This window comes from Limanda limanda, chromosome 16 (genome assembly GCF_963576545.1).
Source record: "Limanda limanda chromosome 16, fLimLim1.1, whole genome shotgun sequence".
NCBI lineage: Eukaryota > Metazoa > Chordata > Actinopteri > Pleuronectiformes > Pleuronectidae > Limanda > Limanda limanda.
This window is the reverse complement of record NC_083651.1, coordinates 17745839-17771985: the sequence shown is the minus strand read 5'-3', so window position 1 is coordinate 17771985 and position 26147 is coordinate 17745839. Positions and strand designations below refer to the sequence as shown.

General features: G+C 40.6%; 2 protein-coding genes across 2 annotated transcripts; one reads left to right on the top strand and one right to left on the bottom strand.

Moving 5' to 3' along the window:
• Window positions 1-922: 922 nt before the first annotated feature.
• Window positions 923-3537, bottom strand: vgll3 (vestigial-like family member 3). Its single transcript, XM_061088771.1, has 4 exons — window positions 3290-3537; window positions 2250-2607; window positions 1593-2147; window positions 923-1474 (listed from the first exon to the last, which is right to left on the bottom strand). Exons 1-4 carry the CDS (start codon window positions 3392-3394, stop codon window positions 1434-1436), a joined length of 1059 nt encoding a protein of 352 aa, XP_060944754.1. The 5' UTR covers window positions 3395-3537; the 3' UTR covers window positions 923-1433.
• An 11305-nt stretch (window positions 3538-14842) lies between these two features.
• Window positions 14843-25743, top strand: chmp2ba (charged multivesicular body protein 2Ba). Its single transcript, XM_061088154.1, has 6 exons — window positions 14843-15040; window positions 17782-17873; window positions 20724-20918; window positions 22002-22104; window positions 22787-22893; window positions 24119-25743. Exons 1-6 carry the CDS (start codon window positions 15007-15009, stop codon window positions 24230-24232), a joined length of 645 nt encoding a protein of 214 aa, XP_060944137.1. The 5' UTR covers window positions 14843-15006; the 3' UTR covers window positions 24233-25743.
• The last annotated feature ends 404 nt before the right edge of the window (window positions 25744-26147 follow it).

Sequence of the window (26147 nt, the reverse complement as noted above, 5' to 3'; positions counted from 1 at the left end):
TAAGGCTTTTTGTAGATAATTTGGATTGTATTAGATGTTATAAAGTTACCTGGTTGTCGCAATAACTTTCTATATACACTGACCTAACCTGCTATTCCTTCAGTAATTCTCAGATTATTCTGGTAAAGTCATCAACCCTTAAAATTTAGATTTTAATGAAATAATGACAAAGGTTGAGATATGATGTAAAAGAAATAGGGGAAAAAACAGATCAGTGTGTGGAATATTGGCCTCATGTATATTGGGGGTAACACAAAGTATTTCATTGGGGATTTTCCGATAATATTGTCCCCTTCCCGATGCCTGGACTTTGCTGATACCAATACCAAGTACTGATACGAGTAAATAATAAAATTACTACTTGTATAACCAATTTTAACAGTTGCAAAATTATGCATGTCATGGCTTTTTTTGAATGAGCTTTGCGGTTTTACTTGTGGGACTTTCCAGTGTTAAATATTGCCAAGCCACAGACATTTTAGCTAGCTCTAGCCAATGCTACACAACCTAAAATCTGTTATTGGCTGCTCTTAAAACAGTTTGGGTCAGTGGCAGTATCACAGTCTAATTTAAGAGAAACTAAAATACTTTAAAAATGTGGTATCAGATCTGTACATAGATTTACGACACTGTAGATGCTCAACCCAGCATTTTCGTCAGTATCAGAGAAATTTTTAATCCTAAAATCCGTATCAGAACATCTCTGGATGTAATGCACAACAAGGTGCCCGACAGATCACGTCTTTTAGGAGCAGAATTTTAACTTAATGAACTTCCAGGAAAGGCAGAATTACATTTTTAGTGATAAAAATATTTGTGTATGCTCCACCAATTTGTTTTGGAACTAATTAGAACAGTCTGAAAAAGAACTAATTTGCAAATACAGCTTTAAATGTTTAACAACTTTATTTCACTACCAATATTTACACTACACATTACCCAAAAGGCAAAAATTGAAAAAGTAGCATTCAGGCAACAAATTAGCATAAGTCATCCAGCAAACGTAGCATGGCAAAACTGTACGCAAAAATAAAATTTACAGTTATCGACAAACATACTTTACAAATGAACATGTGGACCCAAATGAAGCTCTTGAAACAGAACCAATTGGTCTCACATTGCATCAAAAATAATTTGGTGCCGACAGTGAAGAGGAGGACTTCCATCCTTAAAGCTAGTTGTGTGTTTGTTTCCATTTGCGAAATCCTTGACCTCTGACCTTCAGCCAAAGCATTAGATCGCTGTCAGTTCAAGTCCAAAGCCTGAGTTAACCCTCATAATAAGTTGTATGGACAGTGCAGGACTCATAGTCAAAGCTACAGTTAGCATTCTCTATCTACAGTTACAATACAGTGCTGGTGTTGCAGCCATACATTGATAAAGCCACAGAATGGATCCTTTTTGGTGTCAATGGATTCTTCTCAGTTCAGCAATTAGAACCAAACTGACGTCTTTGCTTTGGTCTGATCGAGGGCTGCAGAGACAGAAAGAAAAATTCAAATTATAATTGTGCTTTTAACTGCTGTTTACAAAGATTGAGCACATGTGAAGTCAGACAAGTGCTCAGAGCTGCATTGTTTTGTTGTATCTACCTGAGTCGTATGTCTCCAGAGATCCATGAAGGGCTGATGGGGTCCATGTGACAGACGTAGCTGTTACAGGACTGTTGCTGCCAGGATTCATCTCCGTCTTCACCCCCTCACTGTGTGGGGAGCCCCCAGGGTTTGCAGCTGGCTGACTCTGGTTCCTCACACCCGGAAGCAGCAAAGGACTGAACCTGGGATCCAGCGCTGGGCTGTGGGCCGGGTATGAATGGAGCATTGGGTGGTGGTGGTGGTGCCTGGAGTGGATATGGGCGTGGGGGTGAGGATGGTAGATGTCGTGGACGTTGGGGTAGCCGCTCGTGCTCTGGGTGTTCAGGCTGTAAGTCCAGCTCTCGGGGAGCGTGGCCGGAGGAGGGAGGCTGGCCTGCGAGAGCATGTGTCCGGCCCACAGAGCTCCGTCCGGGTGATTAAAGGAAACAGGGCTGGGGGAAAAGTCTGGGTGGACTGAGACCGAGACAGATGGGAGGCAGGGACTGGTCTGGGTTGGATAGGTGGTGCTGTTCCAAACTGAGCTGCTCTGGCCCTCGGAAAGAGAACCACCATCTAAAACAAACAAACAAACAAATAAGCACTTAGACACCACTCGTTTTCAACAACTTTAACATTTCAACTTCAACATTAACTCAGATTTGATGGTCCTCTCACCTTTCCATACACCGGCGGTGGCTGAAGCCGACTGCTGAGTCACTCTGATTGGCTTGGTCTCACTGTTGAATGCGCTGGACTGGCTGAGAGCTCGGGAGAAATGTTCATCTATCATATCGCCAATGTCGCCTTGGAAGTACGTGAACAAAACGCACCGGGAGCTCAAGTACTCGGCCTCGGCTGGTTGGGTACCATCCTTCAGCTCTGAGCTGGACATCGATCTGCGGCCTCCTAGCTCGCGTACAGGACCGTGCCGGAGGCCCTGGTCCCTGGAGGGATGCATCCCTCTTCCTGGTCCTTGGTGCTCCTGCTGTTGCTCCATACACTCCTGCATCTTACTGTAGACACTCAGCTTCCTCTGGGAAAGACAGAGCAGAGGTTCAATAATGAGGAATAAACTTCACCTCAATAGAATAGAGGAGATTTTACAAGAGCATAGACATCGTTTTAAGACGAGTTAAATCAATATACTCAAAGAAAAACTTTAGACTAAATAAAATGTAACTTTAAATAAACCATACGTTTAAGTAAGTAGTATTTATTTTATCTGGGTACAGCTGGGGTGTTGTTTGAAAACAGCTTTCCTTTTTCCCAAACTGCTCTCCAACTATTTGTGAAGCTCAATGTGCCTCATCCACATTCCTGAATGGCTGCCATTACATCACTATATGAATAATAGGATTAATAGTTGTGTGTCATAACCTAGATTCAGGTTAAGAGCTGGGTGTGTGTTGAAGACATACAAAAGTTTGTGTGAAGGGTGAATAAAGAAGGCTTTTTGGGAATGGTCATATTATAACGTTTTTTCTTGAATAGTACTTTATCCTCATAAAGCCACTTTGGTCTTATTTCACTTTTAGCTGCTGTTCTGTAGTACATTCAAAACTTTTTAACTTTTCTTTCTGTCAGGTTTGCTGAGGGAAATAAAGTTCTCACTCCTAATCCTAAATCGCACCTTGTGTAAACATTCTTCTCTTCCCTCAATGAAGTTGTGTCAGTGACCCTCTGTGGCTGCTCCAGTGGAGCGATGAGTCTCTCACCTGTTGTTGCTGATGCTGGTGGTTGTAGTACGTCGCCTTGTACGCCGCTGCAGGGAGATAGTGCGCTCCATAGCTTTGGTGGTACATCACATCCAGGCAGCTCATAGCGACGGAGCGGAGCGCTTGTTGGAAAGTGGAGAAAAGTCGAGTGCAGGAGACCAACGCGACTTCAGACGGGCTGTATCCTCCGAGCCACCGGTGCCTCCATATATGCCCAAACGCGCACAATGGCCATGTCGTCCAGTTTGCATACGCACAATGCGCCTCCCGCTGCGCGCACAGCCAGCACCACGCAACCCGGGGCTACAAAATGAATCAGAAACGCAATGAGACACACACTGTATCCAGAAAGACACCCCCCTTTTTTTATCCTCTGACAAGTTTTAGACCGCCTCTGATTGGGTGAATGTTCCTTTCCCCCTTTTCTGTCTTTCTGTTTTGGAGGGGAGTTATATTTAGAGAAGGCTGGGGCCGGTTACGCACGCCCACCGGGGAAGGGCCAGGCCTGCAGTGGAGGAGCAGGGCTCGAAAACAACTCTGCACCTAAAGGTCCTGTTCCCCACTGCAGGCTCCCATTCATAACTTTTCATTATGTACTTGAGGTATTATGCAATCTGATATACAACCCATTAGTTCCTTAGACCCCTAACGTCAGGACTGTGTCACGGCTCAGGGTCATAGTCAGGATTTTAGAAGTGCTGAGGTCATGAGTCAAACATTTTCTTCCCAGAAAGTTACAATATATTGGTTGTGAAATTCATACACATCCTGTAGTAAAACATTGGAAATCAAACATCTTACCAAATGGGGGTCCCTGGTCTAGTTGGTGTCAGATACGGGTTCTTTGAATTGCAAAGGTCATTTACTTCAGCTGTTTAACTGATTAAATTACCCAACAGGAAGTCTAAATCTAGTTTTATAACTACTAAACTAATCAGTTATTCTGTTTATGCTCACTATCTAAAGATTTAACTTGAAGAAAGAGCAGATTTAAAAGCAATGTGTTGAACCAAGTGTGAATGAGACCATCTGCAGCAACAGGTGCTGTTCAAAGGCAGGTGCATGTAAGCCAGTTAAGGTCATCTATGGGGAACTATTTCAGTTGTCACCCTTGAAACAAAAGGGTCAAAAATAAAAGGGGACACATTCCTTTAAATTTCTTTCATATTGATTTAAAATTCTTGCATATTGAACCTCACTCTCTTGTGTATTTAAACTATTGTTGACTATTGTCCCTCTCATGCTATGGCTGTCATGACATGTTTAAAACAGCATGAATAGGTTAGTCCAGCTCATTTATTACTGTCTTGTCTAACATGACTGTCAGTTGTTTCCTTCCTGGAATGAATCGCCCTGATAGATTGAGAGCCGTTTGCTGCCACCTGTTGGTGAGGTTAGTGACATGACATCATTGTCAGTGTCAAAATGAGATTCAGTGTGAGGTCCAAAGAAAATTCACCCACATCATCCATCCTAGAAGCAGTGAGACGTTCATGTATAGTAAACTGATAATACATCACTCATGATACACTGACATGAAGACAATGTAATAAAACTCACCTCTAACAGGACGTCTGTACAAAACAATAAAAGGCATTTCATTAATACGTTCTTTAAACTATTTAACATTAACTGCTTTTGTCATTAGAATTGATTTGTATATATGTGTCCATGCATGGTTCTCCACTTTAATAGAACTATTAATAGTGAACTATCATGTCCTGGAACAGGCGAGGACCCAAGTGCAGATGTCAGATGGGGATGGATCGAACAAACAGTGTTCATTAGGACTCACGAGTGTGGTGAACAGATCTGGAGTCTGAAAAGCAGTGTCAAAAACATAAAGGCTAAAAGACAGGTAAAAAAACTCAAACACTATGAACAATAGGAAAACACCATGAGATAGTGACATGCATACACAAAGTTAACTACAGGTGGAACTGATGAAGGTGAGGGAGGAGGTCAATAAAGGAGTAAAACCAGACAAAGACAGGAACTAAAGGGAAAGAGAACAAAGTTTAAACACAAAGCGATTGTGAGACCATGAAAATTCATTAATCTAAATACAAAGTCTCACAAAAGTTCACAGAGGAAGATGTAGGCATAGACGTCTTGAAGCCCACTACCATCCTTGGGCACATTGGACAAAAGGCTGATATGGAAGTTGCCCAGAAAATGGATAAATTGGAACGACTGTTGTGTTTGACATAAAAACACAGAGAGCCCACGGGTTCATGATGGTAAAAGTCTTCAATATTTAAACATAAGAGCCAACTCTAATCTAATCTAATAAAACAAATGATCTAATAATCTAATAAAACAAATGATTCTCACTTCAATTGAGACACCACAATTTCGTTTTATTCAAAAACATAATTGTGTGAGTTCATATTATCTATACATGTGATTTTACAACTTTGACAAAGACTTCTGTGAAAAAAGACATATAACATTGGACTGATAATCAACGGTTTGGTCAGTTTTTCTAGACAAGAGGCCGATCTGTGCAGAGCTTAACAGCCGGTACACATTCAGGCAAACAGAGACTTTTTGTTCACAATACATATTATGTGTTCATCCACTGTGGGGAAAGGTAAAGGTTTAGGAAGGTGAGACCTATGATTAATTTCATCACTTCCATGCTGTTGTTGCCAAATTTGTCACTGATGACGCTTCAAGGACTAAACGACAACAAGGTAACAGCAGCTCCTCATTTTCCCTCATGTTTTATTTATATTGATTTCTTAAAGGCAGCATAAATCATTTTAAGCTAAAGACAAGGAAGTGGGGCAGCAGCTCGGAAGAAAATAACTTGACACAACAAAATAATGATTGTTTCATGGAAAGGGATCATGTTAAAAAAAACCTGTCAGTCAACATATTGTTAAGATAATGAGGGTGGAAAACTGAATCAAAAGTATATGTACTTGTTTTTAATTAGTCTGAATAGTAAAGACTTAACAGTTCAATATGCATGCTCTCTTTGAGTATTTGAAAGTGTGTATAAACAATAGTAATTATCAATATGTCGTAAAATAACTGATCGGGTCCACAAAGAATAAACAATGAGAGAGATTCTATCATATCCATCAGAAAAGCTGCAGAATAGTGACTGTAAGTATTGTCATAGACAGCCGGTACCATCCTCATAAATCATTCAAATCTTATCCTGTCACCTGCATGTGTTGACCTGACAGATCACTCAGTGTGACAGCATCAGCAGACAAAGAGACTGATTACAAAACCACGCTGAGCAGAGTTTGTCCACATCTCCATCTAGTGTTCTCACGGAGGAAACCTCGCCGTCTGCGCCTGCTCTGGAAGTGGGGCAGTGGAGCACTCACAGGGAATGCCCACAGACAGAGCAGGAAGCGGGAGGGAGGATGCACACAGTCAGAGTGTGGTCGCACACACACGTTTGTGCACACGCTCGTGCCTCCGTGCACACTTGATAGGGAGTATTACACACGAGCTCTCTGACAGAGACGCTGCTGGACCTGGGGGGTTTTCCGCCAAACATCTGGAGCAGCCGGTGCCTCTCCTCCTCTGATCCTTAATGAGGCACAGAGTTGTTTATTAGTGGATGTTTTAGAGGGAGCAACAGAGGGAGGAGAAGATTAGGGACAGGAATTAAAGTGGAGTTAGAGAGCTGTTGGTTTATCCTGCTTTAAAGAACGAGGGACACCTCCAGTGCTGCAGATCTAAAGAGATTTCACATGCTTAGTAAACTTCCACCACTTCAAATCACAGACACTTTTTCAGAGAAACTCTCGTCTCTGGGAGGAAGGATGTTTTTGGGGGATAGGTCCCAGGGAACCTGAAAGAAACAGGTCACAAGAGTTGTGTCCCAGATCTGAGTCTCAGCGGTAACGGAAGAAAAATCACTGGAAGTCCAACCCTTTAGGTTTTCAGACACTGACAAAGAAAGCGACAATGTACATCACATTAAGTCAAACTCCTTTTCAGCAAAAAAATAAAAACCCCACGCAGCATCCTGCCAAATGATTTTTATACCCTGATTAAAAGATTGATCCTTTTCAACCTTACGCTGCGCTCCTGATGAGGCAGGTGTGAGATAATACTGAGCGCCATTGATGATGATATCTCACATTAGGCAGAGTGCAGCATCAGGATTTTTTTATACCTTTGCTTCCGCTCTTCTGCCCTGGAGAGAAATACGGACTCACACACACCTGCCTGGGCCGAGTCTCTGGTCGACGGATGAAGGGATGATGACAGTGGTGAAGATGAGGAAGAACACAGTCAGGGAAAGTAATGAATAAGGGTGCGATCTCTTTACTATACAATGGTTTTGATCACCAAAAGCTATTTCTGACTGATCTGAAGCTGCATATCTTTTCTTGCATTGAATATTGTTGAATTTGGGTTTTTTATTCTTATCCAACAAAACACATTTATATATTATGTTGTTGCAGCAATAGATATGAAGTTGTCCAACACTGTTCAATTTACAGTTTGAGTGCAATTTTGTTTTGTTTTGATTGAAAGTGTGGCTACACACCAGGACCACAACTGTGCAGACTCTTGTTCCAAATTATTTCAAAACCATAATTTTAGGTACATCTTTGCAATATAGGAGGAAGTGGTGTCAATCTTTATGGATAGTTTACGATATGTGCTAAATGTGGCTATAGGGAAGGAGACATCACTTATTTCTGAATCCACAATTAGTTTTTCCTAAATGCTTGGCTCCAACTGGCACCGCCTCATTTGATCTCACTTGAGACAATAGAGATATATATGGTTGGATTTAAACCAAAGACAATGACTGACATAAAGAGAGAATAGCTGTCCAATAACCTGACTTTGATAGTGTTCTATTATTTCTGCCTGTACATTGTAGGTGGATCATCATCTGTTATAAAAGCCCAAACCCTCATAAAGACTTCAAAAGACGGCGTCCTAACCCTATAACACCACAATAACACACAGCACAGCTTTCTAATATACATTTTGTGAAAAAAAGAATTTTTCATAGCGTGTTGTCACTGCTTTACTACTAAAGCTGTGTCCTCCAGAAACATTCTTCCTATAGCGGGTGTCAGAGGTGGGGGAGGAGCGCAGACATTAAGGTCTAATTAAAGAATCATTAGTGCATCTCAGAGTGACGCAATGAGAGTGTATTTTTATTCACCGTCATATTAGAAAAAACTCAATATACATAAAAAACTCTTTTGCCTCTCATTTATAACTGAGTCTTGATTTATAATTCTGTGTAAAAGTGACAAAGAACAACTTCGTTTACACTGTGGCTTCGCTCTAATGAGGAAAAAAGACAGTCATTTGTAAGTTAATGGAAATGGAATTTCAATGTGAAGCCAAAGGAAAAGAAAAACACCATTTTATCAAACAAAAGCTTTTCCCTCTTCATTATCTCAGTGATCTCACACATTCACTTTTAATTGTTCGAGCCGTTATTGCGCATTTTATAAGTGGAAATGATATTTCTAATTGCAGACGCCAGACAAAGAGAAAGTTCTTCTTTCATAGCGTGTCTGTACAGTGTGTTAACAAAGTGACCAGTGGATGTTTGGTCTGTGTTGCTGACCTTGCTTAAAAAAGCAGATAATTGCTCAGTCCATACTCCAGATTCAACTCATGTTCTGCCCGAGCACAGATAATGGAGACGGCCCCGGCTGCCCAGCTCAAGTTAATGAGATGATGGAGACTCAAAGACAGGGTCATGTTTATGCACTTGACAGATGTGTCCCCCACCCTCTCCCCCACCCCACCCATTAGAGGGTCAATCCTCCTTTAAAAGAAAAGCTGGGTTTAGATGTGGAACCCTGAAAATCCACTGCAAATTGGAAAAAACTATATATACATAGGGACATTCAAGTTTATGTTGGGGTTATGTGTGAAATTAGGCACACGGCTTCCTTCCCATAACAGTTTGCTCTGTCAGTTTTCAGAGATAAATGTAGATGTCTGGTTTAAACAACGACATGGGGAAGAACCTGGAACAGACTCACGTTATCTGTGACAGTAATAATGTGCTGTCTGGCAGAACAAAGAAAGTGATGAATGAAAAACCTTGAATAAATGGAGACACAATGGAGAAGCTTCTTTCACTGCGCCGGTTTTTGTCTTCGCCTTTTTCAGGCCGTGGTGAAAATTTACTTTTGGGCCCCTGAAATCTTGGTGATTCAATCTTTTGTTCCACCTTTGCATGGCTATCAATATTACTCTTGTACAAAAGTAGATTTTTTTAAAGCTTTTTATGGGAGATAAATACCCTTTAACTGCAATAAAATGTTATGATTGTGCTCAAATTTTCATTATATATTGTGGAAAACAAATAATAGAAACTGATAGTTTTTACTTGATGCTGCGTAAATGAATCTTAGAGCTAAAACCAACTCATCCATTTGCTTCCCCATTGTTAAATGTGTCTTAGATTTTTAGGTTACTTGTATTTTGCCGTATTTGGTTTTGGTATCTCTAATTGTGGCTGTTGTGTTAGGTTCTATTCAGCACCTTAGAGGTGACAACAAGAAAACTATTGCAATGGAGAAACAAAGGAGCCTTCATATTTCAACAATAATAATTTATTAAAAAAACTTAAGTGAACTTTTGTTCTTCCAGCTTGAAGATTCTCATTTGAAAAACGTCACCTCTCATTACAAGTAACTGACTGACTGCACATGGATTACACAAGAATTCTCATTTTTGTTTTTCTTTCAAACACATTTACATCTTCCACATGTACCATTCAGAGTACTGACCATTCACAATACTACCATATGTACAAGTACATAATATCTGAATGTACTACATATTGGACATATGTTTCTCAGTGACCTGATGAATAACTCTTCCTTCTTTGTGTCTTTTCTCCTCACACAACTTCCCAAACCTCCTCTGCAGATCAAGGGAAGGACTCGTCCTCCGTTGCCCTTCCTCTCATAATGACTCTAATTCCCTCATGCTAATGGTGTGTCTGAGCCTCAGCTCCTGCTGGGACCCCCAGCCTACTTCTCGTGGTCACAGCTCGGCCCCGGGGCTAGGAGGACGGGCCGTGGACTGCAGAGACAGAAGAGAGAGAGAGTGGAGGGGGGGGGGGAAACGGGGGATAGAAGGTTGTGGTTGGTTGCATGTAGGATCTACCCTCAGACAGATTGGCCTCCTCAGGCTAAGAAGGACCTGTGGATAAAAGAGGGTGTCATTGATCCGTGCACGTGTGTGTGCCTCGCTGAGTGTGACATCCAAAATTGGCGCCAGCAGCAGATTTAAGCAATAACACCTCGCTGTTTGACCTTACTCACAAAACCAACAGCATGTCTGCAACGTTAGTGTGTGTGTGTGTGTGTGTGTGTGTGTGTGTGTGTGTGTGTGTGTGTGTGCACAGGCTCGTGTAAAACTCTGCCAGCATCTAAATGCTACATCTGCATGCTTCTGTGTAGGTGCATGTGTGTGTGTGTGTGTGTGTGTGTGTGTGTGTGTGTGTGTGTGTGCCTGGTGGGAGGCTAGGGTTGTGGGGGGGTGGCGATGATGATGAACAAACACTACAGGGGAGAATAAGCTCTCATTACCCTGCAATTCCCTGATGCTGCACTGCGACTAGATTTGTCCCATGGGCAAAAACGAGTGGAGTCACTCACTCGATTTATTAGACCATCCCAAACTCCCCCTATACCCTCTCCCTCCCCCCCCTGCTGCGATCACCCTGTCTTCCTGCATCTCCCTGTGTCTTCCCTCTACGCCTGTCGTCTTCCATATGTCCTCAATCCACTGCAGTACTTACTCTACTGCTACTCATGAAAGTGGTATCAACCTCTGCATCTAACTTTTTAACAAAGAAAGCGACATTTCATGGCACGAAATAATAATAGAAACAAATAAATAATCCCTATTACAGTGACAGTGCACTTTGCGTTCATCCTACCTGGTTCATCTGCAATGAAGATTTTGGAGTTAATGTTTTTCATGAAATGAAAGGGAGTTCACTTTTTTTCTGTTCACATGGGGTTTATATATGGACAGTTCTCGAGATATGCAAACCATATACAGACAGATACACATTCGTGGAGGTTGATAGAGATGATTGATCTAATCTTAAATCTCTGATCTTTGTTTGATGTTTAAATCCACATTGCCCAGTAGCTCCAAACTTTTTGAAACCTTGTAAACTTTATCCTCACGTCCCTCACATCCCTTATATTCTTTCTTTTCCCCCCTGCTTCTTTGCTGTGATTTTGCCCTCTATCTTCCTCTGTCTATTATCCCCCTGGTGCTCCCCGTGTCCTCCCCACATCTACCTCTCTTCATCTGGGTAGCAGTGAGGTATCTATCCATCATGGAGAAAGGAGAGCTGTTGAAATCCCGTGCCTCCCATCACGGATCCTTGTCGCTCGGCGTTTGCATACAAACATTTTTCAGCCTGTTTATGTGTCAGTGGCACAGAGAAGAATGCAGCACACAGTTGTAGCTTATATCGATTTATGCTTTATGAATATGGGAATGAGAAACACAACCTGCAGTGGCCTGAGGGAGCTTCATCAAAAATTCTATTGCAAATCACAAAATAGAGAAAAATAATGGAATCCATGGTTCTGCCGAGTGTGGGGGATATTGGCCATAAAAATGATGTCTGTCGTTGTTATGGATATAAAGTCGTTGATTTCTGATGAGACGCTGCAGTTTGTCAGTAGAGTCAAAGTTATTAGGTGGTTCATGTGTGAGAGTTTATGTGTTACCACAATCCAGGTGACAAAAATACAAGTTATTTCAAGGAACTCTTGCAATTTTTTGGTTTGTGTTAGGAATAAAAACCGATGAAATGTTATTTGGTGCAAAATGTTTGCTCTTCTTTGACAAAAAAAGAAGAGAAGGAGGAAGACCCATCACTCAGTGTCAGTTTCCGATGTCCATGAATGGGTTCATCTGTGAAGAGGAGACAAGAAACACCCATGTTACCAGAGCACAGCAACTTTACGATCATCTAGTGCGAGGATTTGTGCGATTTGTTCGATGATACCTCAGAGCTGAAAAGCTGGATGTGCTTTATGGCTGCGACTCCCACTGATTGTGCAGAGATCTCATTTCACACTTGAGTGTCTCTCTCTCTCTGCTACTGTGTGTGTGTGTGTGTGTCCATACACCCTGTAGTTAGTGCCCTAACATAACACGTCTGCTTGCCCCGGGCAAGATCTCAGATAGAGGAGGAGAATAGAAGAGACGGATAGATGCTGAAAGTGGAGGAAAAAGCGGAGATAGCAATGAAGAAAGAAAATGATTTCTTTACATTTGTTTCTTGGAATTTATCAATAACTTTCCTGACTTGCACTTACGAATACAAAATATGTTGCACCAATATGAACTACTTGTAAAGTCAAAAACTTTTTTTTCTACTTGGTTTAGATAAGCCTCTTTTCTATCGATTCTACCATGCAGTGATCAAACTCCAACACACATATCCGATGTAGAGAAATGCCCTAAACCTAACCTGAGTATTGATTTACATGTTGTTACAAAGTACCAGTGAAAACAGAGGCAGATAACAGGCTCTGTACCTGCAGGCCCCTCTGGGTGCTTGGGGCTAGATTTATCACCACTGGGGCCCTCTGATGATGAGGCCGTTTAGTGGGGGTCCCTGCAGCCCTCCACTGATTAGCGCCAGACATCTTCCCTAATAACCTTAACAAGAACAACGCCTCAGGACGACATGCCGATGCAAACTGGCGAGAGTCCCGGGCGCGCACGTGAACACACACAGCAACACACACACCTCCTCGGAGATAGAGAAAAGAGCTGAGGGCTACCCATCCTCCTCTCCCCCTCCTGAAAGTCACCCCTCTCTCCTCTCCTCTCCTCTGCTCCATCCATAACTTGGCATCTCTCACTATTTCTGAGCTGAGACCCATCATCTTCTCTACTGCCTCCCCCCAACCCCACCATCACCCCCACATGTGACACACACACATGCGCCAAATTGAGTTGGTTATGGTTCAGGAGTCCCACCGCTGCAACATAAAGTTGCTCTCAGCATCAATATGAAATAAAAACAATATGAATATATGAATACACGCTGACTTGTAAGGAAGCCGCTGTATTGTGGGGTTAAACAGGCAAGGAATAGAATTGAGAACAGAATTTATGATGCTTTGAGAAGCCATGGGGGTGATTTTATTGACAGTGTCCCCCTCTGTGAATTGTTTCATCATGATAGTTAACATATTTTTGTGATGCGACCACAGTATATGCTACTAGCACATGCACACAGACACACAAATACACTTCAAAGACTTAAAGGAACAAAAGGAAAAACTTTCTGTCTGATCAAATATCATATAAATGTGAAAAGGAAATTCATTCAAGCCATAAATATGTGACCCCATACTCAGTCAACATGACTAAATTCTCTTGATTAACCCTATCATTAAGCATATTTAAATAATTATTTGTTTCTAATGAACAGTTTCTCAACTGAGTTTTGGCCTTTATGCTGCATTCAGTGACCGTAAGAAATATTGATACTTGAGTATAATAGACACTAATAACCCCAAATAGTAGACTTTTGTATCTGTAAAATTGAACTGATACAAATGTACATGAATTAATTTGTACAGCCTATACAGCAATGTCTTACTGATGACTATATTGTAGTATTTTTTCCTTGTATGGTCACCAGAGCAACTATGGTTTAATAATTGATTTGAAATATCATAACCACAAATTACGATACATAAGAAATTTATCAGACATCCATATTCCTAAAACCCAGTGTTGAAAGAACACAGATGCAACAGTGTTGATATACATTTCTTTATGTGAGATTTGTGGTCATGATGTGAGGTACGAGTGATTATTTTTAACTTCATGAAAGGCAATACAAATGTATAAAGGGGCAGACATGTACTGTGTACAATACAGGCAGAATAAACCAGAATTTAGATACACAAGTAACATATTACAATAACAATAGGTTTTTAAAAATAATCTTCAAGATTTGGGTATAATTTTTGCATATCCTACAATTGTGTAAATGTATCATACAATATAAGTACCTTAAGAAAATAATCAGTCATAACTGTCCAAATTAAAATATGTAATTATATTCTTGCATTTAATTTCAATAATATTATTAGTTTTACACAATATATATTTTTTAAATGAGACCAAAATAAATTTAAAATATGTGAAAAGATCAAATAAATGTATATGTTGTATTTGTGTGTATGTATTTCTTAGATTTTTTTTTACTGATAGAGAATGTATATGGTGAGAGCCACGTCTTCTGCCAAACAATTAAATTCAATGAAAATGTTGCCTTTTTATGTAAATAAATTAATAAAAAAGAGACAATACTCCTAAAGGGGTTTTTATCCCATCACAATGTCATTTCTTGAAGCAAAAAATAAATATATATATAGACACACCAACGCCTCACACATAATCCTAACCCTATTTTTTTTGTTATAATACTGATAACGCTGACTTGAGGTGAAGGCGGTTTTAACGAGCTCCAGTGAAGGCGGTCGGAGAGTCTCGCCGTGACGTCACGTGGAGCCGTTGCCTCGGCGCTGAAGCAGGAACCAGAGGAGAGAGAACCAGGAAGCCGAGCAGCGGAGCAGCGGAGCAGCGGAGAGTCTCTGTCCCGGTCCCACGGCTCCACGGCGGCCACACGGCAGCAGCGACACGGTGTCACCCACCCGGGAGTTCAGGTCCAGTGTTGAGAGTCCACACGAAGCGCAGCCATGGCCTCGCTTTTCAAGAAGAAGACTGTCGACGGTAAGTTTGCTCCTGTACTCGGGAGCTGGGAGCTAGCTAACTTGTTTTTAGCCCCGGCTGTGTTGGTTCCATCTCAAATTAGCATTCCAGCTGAAACCCGTGGAACCGGTTCTGCCTCAGTGTCACTGCTCAGGTGTGAGAAGAGAAACTCGAACATGTAGCAGAGGAGAACATGTTGTGTAATGGAGGATCACATGTTCATTCCAAGTAGGAATGTTACTCCAGTATCTCTCCGTTAAATCCATATATAGGAACATGGTGACTGGTTACTGCCATGTTAATGGGAAGTTGTTGTTCCCAGTGACTAAGCAGAAATTAGCCCCAACTCTCGTTTACTGTAACCCGAACACCAGCCTAACTCAAATCGTTATATACGTCTTATTGAAGAGGTATAAGGAGGTTTTTAACTTCATATTTTTATCTCTGATCTCTAATAAATTCGGATCAATCCATTTCCTAGTTCCTACTCTGCCCTTTCGAGGCTTTTCCTCAAAAATATTGTAAATAAGATATATATCTCTCTTATTCAGTTAGATTTCTAAAAGCCTTAAACAACTGGCTTGCTGTGCTGTGGGGGAAAAAAGACCCTCAGTTAACTGGTAATGGAAACTGGTAACTGGTGTGATCAACTGGTCTGACGCCATTGGGGAAGTTAGTCCTGCTGTCATATTAGTTTGATTTGCCTATTTGAGTCAGTAATGTGCAGGTGTCAAATTTCTAAAAAGAAAAAACCTCTCAATGGTAACACATCAGGAGTTTTTCCCTCCAGGCGCAGTAATCAGCCTCACAAGGTCAAAATGGGAAAAGCCGTACCCCGTCCTTTACCAAATTTAATGAATCAATTATTCTCTTTCCAACACTGATTCCAGCCACTCGTCGGGCTGGAGTTCCACATGGAGGACGGGGGGGAACTTCACCTCCTCTGGTGCCCCACTTGAACTCATTTATGTGGATTATTCCAAATACACACATCAATATCACGGTATATTCTTGGCATATGTCATAACAGGATCTGTAGGTAAAGGCATCCTTCCACAGAGCCGCCTCCCCACCCTCCTCCCATCATTGTCCTCCCAGTTTCACTCACGCTGTACTCACTGTGCTGTGTTCTCTTACCCCCCCCCCTCCACCGCCGAGCCACCGCCAAGTCTTCTCAGCTTCGACTCTTCGTAGTCTCCATCCTCTCCTTCTCCTGAATTTCTCTCATCCCTCGCTCTCTGGACGTGGTACTTTTTTCCCACCGTTGCCATCGTTGAGTTGGTTTCTTGATGTTCGGTGAATGGCGAAGGGGGGGATGGTTAGTTCTCACATATTTGTAGGGCGATATCCCACCCACTTTGAGACGTGGGCGCCACGTCACCTTGTACGTACAAGTGTGTCGTTCTCGCAACTGGTCCAACGCACTGACGTGTCTTGACCAACTTCGTGATTGGACTATTTTTGCTGATTGTCTCCCTTTTTTAATTTTATTTCATTAAGGTTATTTCTTATTACATAGCAGCTTATATATTGAGCTGAATCAGTTGTTTAAAACTATTTTCAGAAGTCCTTTAACTCTTATTTATTTATATAATATTTAACTCTGGACATTTTCCTGATTTCTTTAAACATTTACTGTCTCTCCATCCTGGAACAGATCCGTCCTCTCTCGGTCTTTCTGAGGTTTCTTCTTCTTTTTTTCTAACCATATTAGAGGTTTTGTTTTTGAGGGGGGGAGTTCCTATTATTGAAACTGAGAGTCAAAGGATAGTGGGTGATCAATATAGTGCACATTTAAAACTTTTTAAAATATATTTTACCTGTTTTTAGTATTTTTATGTTCTACAATATTTTTATATTATTTATAATTTTGAGCTTTAAAGATAAAGATTTTCTCTATGTTTATTTTTTTTACTTCTATTTTGTCTTTCTATTTCATTTTAAATGATTTTTTTGGGGGGACCAGATTCAAATCAAGTGTTAAAAATGACGTAACTGAGGTGAACATTTTTTCCCTGATGACCTGAAGGTGTGTGTGATAGCTTGGGCAATCTGTGTGTGTGTGTGTGACGTTATGGTCACGCTTTATCTCACATGATGTCACTTTGTGTTTGAGTGGGTGGTTCAGAGCTGACTCAGTGTTGAGCTCTTCCAGTTGTCGGTGTCGGAGCGCGCTCTCAACAAGCTGCCGAATAACCCTGTGGTATTTTGTGTGCATGAGGGGCACACACACTCTAACACACCTGCTGAATAGATGTTTTACATTTCTTCCACACAGCTGAACTAGACCCTGCCCTCTTTAACCCCAATGAAAAATAGGAAACATAGAGCCATCCACACTGAAAACTCACATCATCTTCAACAGTCCATGTTTCAACACTGCTAATGTATCTCACTGGAAATGCCTCAACATACAGAAGAAACTGTAGAGGGTATTTGCCAATATAACCACGTTGAAAAAAAGTTTGGTATTCCACATTCTTCCTGCTGGTCTTAATATGTGCTCTCTGTTCAGCTGTCAGCTTCACATTATTTGGGCAATGCAAGTCATGTGAGATGCCAGATTTTAGACTGGAGTTGTCTTACCGTCACTCCACATAGCTGAATTTTTTTTTATCCAGCACAAACTGAGAGGCAGAGGTCAAAATACAGTGTGAATTTGCATTTTGGTGTAGAGAAAAATGTTGTTTTAAATGTACATGTTTTTCAGATTTGACAAATTATTCACTCATGTTTCCTCCTTATTGATTCTCTCTCCAAAGACATCATCAAGGAACAGTCGAAAGAGTTGCGTGGCACTCAGAGACAGATCACCAGAGACAGAGCGGCGCTGGAGAAACAAGAGAAACAAATGGTGGGACACACACACACACACACACACACACACACACACGCACACACACACACACACATACTTTTACATAGACTTGTATTAATTTCCTGGAGACTTATAACCATAACTTGCGGAACCCAATCGGGGGAAATGGCTTTTGACTCCCAATTGGGCAAGTTGTCCTTAATTAACTGGTAGTTAGTATGACATTTTGCCCAGAGGTAGCCTATCACCCACACACACACACACACACACAAAACCAAATACCCCTACATACGTTATCTTCCATATATTTCTACATATTGCGTCAACTCTTTCTTAAGGACCTCCGCTCTCCTGACACACATGCACCACATCCATTTCCTCCAATCTGGAATTGAACCGGATTGGCTAATGGGTGTAAATGAAAATACCAGATAGAGAGCTGGTGCCGTGGCTTTGCTTCAGGCAGGTGAGACGTCCCTCTCCCACACACATGCACTCGTACGCTGTCACACGATAAGGGCTTTATTCGCAGACGCACACATTTCCCGTCTCTGAAAGATGAAAGAAACCAGCTGTGTCCTCTCCCCTCTGTTGTATTAAGTAAATATCATACAGGACATAATTACCTCCCTGGGGAGCTAAATTTTGTCATTCCTCATTAATACTTTGTGCTAATTAGTCTATTTAAAAAAAGGAAAAGCCTTTTTGCACATTGTGAATAAAAGATAATTCGCTTGGGAAATGGAAATGACCTAGTGTGTATTTGCAGTTTAGAACAATCATGACTGACTATTGACCCCCAACCGTGCACACTTTACGTGAGATCATGCACACGCACACACATTCACATGCATCTACTGTGTAATAATGACACGGAGCAGAGATTATCCCCCGTCAGGTTCATTTTCAACACCTTTTCAGTAGGATTAACTAAATTAAGAAGTGAATGGAGTAAAGAAGAAGTTCTGTCTTCAAGGTCCACATTTCCTGCAGGTTTTTTTCCAACCAAGCAAAATTAGTTAAATCCATTATTGAATTTAAATGCAAGTCCTTAATAATTTTAGTCTTTTCACTGTTTTTTCACTGTTCACGCTTTTTGTTAAAGTTAATTTCTTGCAGCGAATTACACATACTCATAGATATCAGTTCCATAATATGTGTGATCGTATTTTCATCAAGATCGATGAATTATTCTCTGGGAAAACCGTGAAAATGTATGAAAATATTCTTGAGTATTTAATGGTTTCTTCCTTATTTTATACTGCATCCTTCCACCAAGTTTCGTGGAAATCTGTTCAGTAGTTTTGTGTAATCTTTACAAACAAAAAAGGACAGGAGTGAAACCATAACCTCCCGAACACATTATCCATGTGTTCAGAGAAATCTTCAGCATTTTGACCCTTGTCTTTGATTCCCAGTTACTACCAGGCAAAGCCTAACAGCCGCCCAGCTGCATTCCTACATGTGTCGGAGAGCTCTCTCTCTCCATCACTTACCTCCTCCCTCCCCCTCTGACGGGGGAGTAAATAAGGCATCATAAGCTTCACATCAGCAGCAGTCCCACTGCTCTCATCTCTGTCTTTTTCCTCCTAATGCATTCATAATGCATTTTTCAGTTGACAGTATTATTGTCAGTGTGTGTTTTTTCTCACACATCTCAAAGTTTTTATCTCTCTGGCATTAATTCGATTTTTTTTCTCTCTCTGCAAGCAGCTGACTACAAACTGAGATTAATGCACCTGTTCAATGCACGCACCTGAGTGTGTGTGTGTGTTTGTGTGTGAGTTCGTACACGGAGGGGCAAGAGAGCCAGAATGTGAATTGCTTTTGCAGTATCAGACATTAATAATTAATTGTCATTTCCTGAAAAGGATGCTTTCAGCACACACACACGCACATTCACGCACAGGAGAAATAAGCAAAACATGCTGGAGCTGTATGAAGCGGTGCTCAGAGGCCTGGCTAACTTCCTGTAACCTGGAGCCCTTTTCATTTTCTCTAGGGACACTCGCACAAATTCATGCCTACACGAGGGATCCTTCTGGGCATCAGTGTGTGTTCTTATGTTTACTAAAGCTAAAAGCTTGTATTCGTTCACAAGTGAAGTAACATTTGATCCGGACGACTGTGTTTACTTTGTCTATTTTCGCAAACACATTAGTCCAGAGGGAGTATCGCAGATATAGTTATCAATATGCCGTGTGAGTGTGTGCTTACTCATTTGTGTGTTTCTTATGCAACATGTGTAAGAGGGAGACCTTCTGATTGATGTTGTGTGGACAAAACAACATTTTAAGCTACACTACATGAGAAGTGTGTTGGAGGAAGAAGGCCCTCAAGTCAGGATTGATACACTTCTAAAAATAGAAACTTCTCTGTCCAGTAATGATTGTGTAAAAAAAAAGCTCCATCCTTCATCCATAAAAATATCTCCAAAAGCTCAGCATGTCATTTGACATGGTTAAGCAGAATTCTTTAACATTACTTTTACTTTGTGTCTAATCTGCAGTTCAACATCCCTTTGGGGTTAGTCCTTAATCCATTGTTGTTCCTAATTGACTTGTTTGTACACAGAAACATTATCTCAAAATGGCTGATTGGCAAATTACTCACTTACCCATGAAACCAGGAGACTAATTTCCCTTAATAGCCTCAGTGGATTTGTTCCTGATAACCAAAGATATTTCTAATTAGTGGCATTTCAACCTCTTTTGTTTTCTGACACACTAAATTGACTCAACATTTTGTACACAGACTCACTCATTTGCTAAATTTACACCCTGTCATTGTTAAAATTTACATTGTTTGTTTTAAGCAGGGAAAACTGAGGCATAATGTGTACGGAAAATGTACTTACTGCTCATATTCTAATTTTTCCTTCTCCAGGAGGCAGAGATCAAGAAAATGGCAAAGACCGGGAACAAGGAAGCGTGTAAGATCCTCGCCAAGCAGCTGGTCCAGCTGAGGAAGCAGAAAAACCGAACGTACGCCGTCAGCTCTAAGGTCACCTCCATGTCGACGCAGACCAAGGTCATGAACTCTCAAATGAAGATGGCCGGTGCCATGTCCAGCACAGCCAAGGTAAGAATCTTAGACCCTGTTATTTAATTCGGGTTCTAAAATAGTAGAAGTAGTGATAATTAACATAAGATCAAACAGCCTGCTGAGTTTACGTCTTTGCTGATTAATAATCTTACTAACTCAAACCCTTACTATTAGATATATTAATTAAAACTTTGATTCATCCTAAATGGCTATCTAGACATTTGACGTTAATTTTATTTACTTCACAGATTAAGTGTGTTTCTCTTTTGAACATTAACTAGTTTCCGTGTTTACTCATATGAATATTTCAGTGTAATTAAAGTATTAATATGGGGTCTGTTCACATTTAAAACATGAGTCCTGTAACAGTGGTGCTAATGAAGTGTGAAAGGTAGTAATTGGCCTGGAGCGATGTTACTCTACAGTCAGACTTAGCAAACACATACAGGTCAAATATAATTAGGCTTCAGTTTAATGGGATGTGATGAGGCGTGTGTATTTGTGAGAGATATTAATTGTTTAGTGTCAGACCTTTGTAATACTTCTTAATGAACTGGTGCTTTTCTTAGAATAGAACTGCAGCATCCATTCAGTTATTTGCATAGTACAACATTTCCCTCCTCCAGTAGAGGAAGCTCTGTGTGTTAGCATCGTTTGAACCAGTTTGTCAACTACAGTAAAATGGAGAATGGGACATGTGTCCTATCTGTGTCTGGCTCAGAGGTGAAACTAGGACATGTTCTTGCTGATATTTTACAGGAGGGCAGAAGGCTCATAGTTTGTGAGTTAGTCTGATTTGTTGAAGGTTTTGAATCCAGCCCTCGATGGGTTGATGATTTTGGTTTCCATTGACCCCTTGTTACGTCATAGCCATATACACACTCAAACACACACACACTCATATAGTGCTTCTGTATATAGTTCTTCTCTACTCATACACTAATGGCATCAGGGTCAATGTGGGCTAGAGGAATCAATAAATGGATTAGAGTCGGAGAGAAAACTAACTGAGCCTGACCCAAACCTGACCAGGCGTTCAGTTTATGGTGTACAAACCCGACATCCCTTCAACAGTTCTTGACTGATTAATTCGATATCCTTTTTTTATCACTTGAACAGACAATGCAAGCGGTGAACAAAAAGATGGATCCTCAGAAGACCCTTCAGACTATGCAGGATTTCCAGAAGGAGAACATGAAGATGGACATGACGGAAGAGATGAGTAAGGATTCATTATACAAACATGCACAGACACAAAGAGTCTTAGTATTTAGGAGCTTTCCAAAACTTGTTAGGGTGACGAGAGGCACATGTTTGTCTAAGGTAAAGAGAAATATAAAACTAAAGGTTTGACAGTTACAGCAGCTTTTTCATTTTAAGTTTAATGCCAACGAATGAGCAGTACAAACATCATCTGACCTCTCTTACCACCACCTCCACAAGAATCATGTGAAAACGTACAGAGAGAGTCTTCAGATGAGGCACAGAAGAACAGTGGAGTGCTTAAAACAAACTCCACACTCAGACGTCCTGGAGTTTTGGACAGAGGCCTTTGCCCACGGCTCACCATATGGCAAAGAATCATTAAGATGGAAGATAACGGCATCTGTTGCAGCGTACATCTGCAGACATGGGGCCGGTTTTCACTGTTGAGAAACAGTAGTCACAAATACCAGTATCTGTTGTTCTCTGGATATGATATGACCTTTATCAGGGCAAGATATTGGTCATATCACACAGACCTATGTACTAGTTTGAATGTAAAATAGCTTCTTGAAGGTAAAATTGCCAACAGCTATCTCACTCTAAAGTCCAGCCAGTGAGTGAAAATCGATGTGTCTGACTCGCTTTTAATTGACTCGTCTGTCCTTATCTTCTCCCTCCTTCCCTCACTATCTGTCCAGTCAACGACACTCTGGATGAGATCTTTGATGATTCTGGGGATGAGGAAGAGTCTCAGGACATTGTCAACCAGGTTCTGGATGAGATCGGCATTGAGATCTCAGGAAAGGTAAGAAATTCCAAATGAGAGGGACGAAACTACCACTGACCTCATATGGCCTTACTACTCTTTACATTTAGAATACAGTTAAAATGAGAAGTTAAAAGAAAGCATTTTACTACACATTTTACAAGTGTAACATGTGTTAATGGAGTGTAGCAACATGGAGTGAACAGTAAGTGCTCCACACGTCTTTTACTGAGTGTTAAAATGTATTACAGCTGCCACATGGTGGGGCTATAGCCTTCAGCTTTTTGAGCTGTGAACACTGCAGTCCTTGTAAACTGCCAGGCCTGCCATCTGTTGTGTGTCTGGCTCCCCCTGGGGTCTCCATGAGTTATTACCTCTCAAAACACAACACAAACCAACAAATTGTCTCTTAAAGGAGCCCACACAGCTGCAGAGAACAAACAGGCAGGTTTCAGACAAACCTGTTAAACTGCGTTTTGCTGTTGGGGAGCGAGGGGGAAGGGGGTTGATCGTTTCCTGCTAAATCACAATAAAATACAGAGCAGATCACTTTCAGTACTTTCTAAGAAAAACCTGAGAGTAACTGTTTTCTCAACCAACCCTGAAGCTAGAAGGAAGTTACGAGACTCATAAACTGAGGTAGTTTGGAAGAAATGAGCTTCAGCAAATTCGTTACCATGTGTTTTCAGCATAAGTCATAAAGTTAATGGTCTTTATCTTTACTTTTAACATAAAACACACTATTGTGAAAAATAGAAATGGCACAATTACTTATTTAGTCTTTAATACAGCTCAGGAGTATTTGCTGTAATGATTTTAGGGAAGGAATTAAAGTCTGTATTTTGATCATATTTCTTCACAATCCTTCAGTGTAGAACATGACAAACATAGAGAAACAACTAGAGTTTTTTCGGCTAATTCAAAGGTCATTTATAATAATTTGAATTTAATTACATCATTTGGAAAACATTTGACTATAAACTAACAAATCTGTTCTAAAGTAGAGGTTAAATAGGATTAAATTGAGGTCTGGGAAAATAAAAGAAGATCAAATAAAAACAGTTCACTGACACACACTTGCATAATTATTACATCCCTAATTTTTCCTACTTTAAGGGTTTCTACATGGTGTTAAATTAATAGTAATCTGATAAACCGATTTTAGATTTGGCTTTGGAGTAATTGTACACAGCAGCCAATCTCAAAACAAGCACCGACCTTTGTGATACTGTGTGTGTATTAACTTTGAGTTTGAATTTTCCAGATGGTAAGAGCTCCAGCTGCAGGAAAGAGTCTCCCCAGCGCCGCCGCTGCCAAGAAATCCACCATCTCCGACGACGAGATCGAGCGACAGCTCCGAGCGCTGGGAGTGGACTAATTGCTGTCTTTGTTTTAATGTTCACACCATAAACCTGTGCAACATTAATACCAATGTATACAGACTGTCAGACATTTTGGTTTTGTCCTGATTTAAATGGTACAGGTGTAACAGAGGGTGCACACTAACAAACACACACACACAAACACAATCATATTCTCACATTCTTGGACAGGTTGCCTTATAGATCATGAAGGCAGAACATCTGATCTATTTAAAATAATATTTATTCTGACGTCAGACCGGCGTCATTCTGAAGGTGGACTAAGAACAGATGCTTAACCTGAAGAACGACTCACTGTTGTTTACCATCAACCTCTGTCTTCATAAAGGGCTGCAGTCTATATGCTTAATATTTAGCTTTTTCCATTTGACATCTTGGTCAAACTTGAGTAAGTCAGAGATCAGCCTCTACCTGATTAAAGACCCAGATCTCCCAAATTACCTGCTAACTCTGCTTTGATTGGTTGATTTGATTTCTCTCTGAGGTGAACTGTCTTTGTTCAAGAATTCTCTGGAAAAGTTATTTTGTGGGTATAAAGACTGTTACTGTTCATAATGGGTAATCTAAGACAAGACTAACTGACTCCATGTACAGAAAACAAACTGGTCAAGTAGATCATGATGTTTATTTAAATCTATGCATATGGCAGATGTTCATGTGAAGCGTGTGACAGACTGATGCCTTCAGGCGATGATAACACCTTTTATTTGCATCAGATGAAGAGACAGATTGATCCGATAGCAAACTGGCTAGCATCTAATTAGCGCTGCCGAAGTTGCAATGTTGTACAGATTGTGAGACAAAACTTAAGCAAACACAAATTGGGACTAATGCAAGACTTTCTATCAAAGAGTGAATCGATTGTTTGATGCTACTGATTAATCGCGTTTATTTTTTTTGGGGGGGGGCTTATGGGTTGATGCTTGCTGTCTGATTGTATATCTTATATCAGACTTGGGATTTACACAGTGATTGTAGGATGGCACTGGTCCTGCAGTCGCTCTTCTCTTTCAGCTGCTGTGCAGTTACTGTCATTTGTTATTCGAAGCTGCCTCAGTCACACATACAACTAAATAATGAAGGTGTTTGTTAATATTACACTGTGATCCAAGAGAGGTTTTTCTCCTCTTCACAGCTGAAGCAGATTCCTCTATACACTGATTTCATTTCAGCTTCAGGCTTTGAGTGACGAAGACACCTCATATTTACGTAGTCTCTCTCTCTCATTGCCAAAACAAATCTAAAAAATATGTTAATTCTTGCATGTTTCCCACATGTTCAAGTCACATCTTCTTTTTGTAAATTATTCTCCTCCCCCTTCCAATAGTCTTCTTATGAGTGGAAACTGTTTTAACAGATTTTGACATTGAGTGTGATTTCAAAATTCCCAGTTTCCAAAACAACATATGTTCTGTATGTATACTCATCTCTGTTTCCTTCTTTGTCATTGTAAATTGACTCTGTAAAGGGTTTATGGCTTTTATAATGAATAAAGTTTCTTCAGGTACTATTTGTTGATAGTGTTTTTCTTCTGAGCCTCATTTTAGTTTAGCCTTTAAAGGTCAATGTTTTTTTATTAGTTACATAACTCCAAATTAACGATGCATGGTTCAAATCCTTCAAGATATTTTTGTTTAGTAAAATTGTTACATTTTTACTGTAACGTAAAAAACCCAGACAGCCAAGGATTCTCATTAATTTCATCATTAACTGCAGACCACCACATTCACTTTTGACGAAGTCGCATCATGGGAGAGAAGCAGTGCAGACGTTAAAAAATTTGTCGGTGATGAATGAAGAGTCTAATAGATTTTCACATCATGCAGAGAAACATGGAACTGAGATAAATAGTTGGAATGGCAGGGAAAAACACAAAAAAATGAAAAACTAATGGATGAAGAGAAACACCAG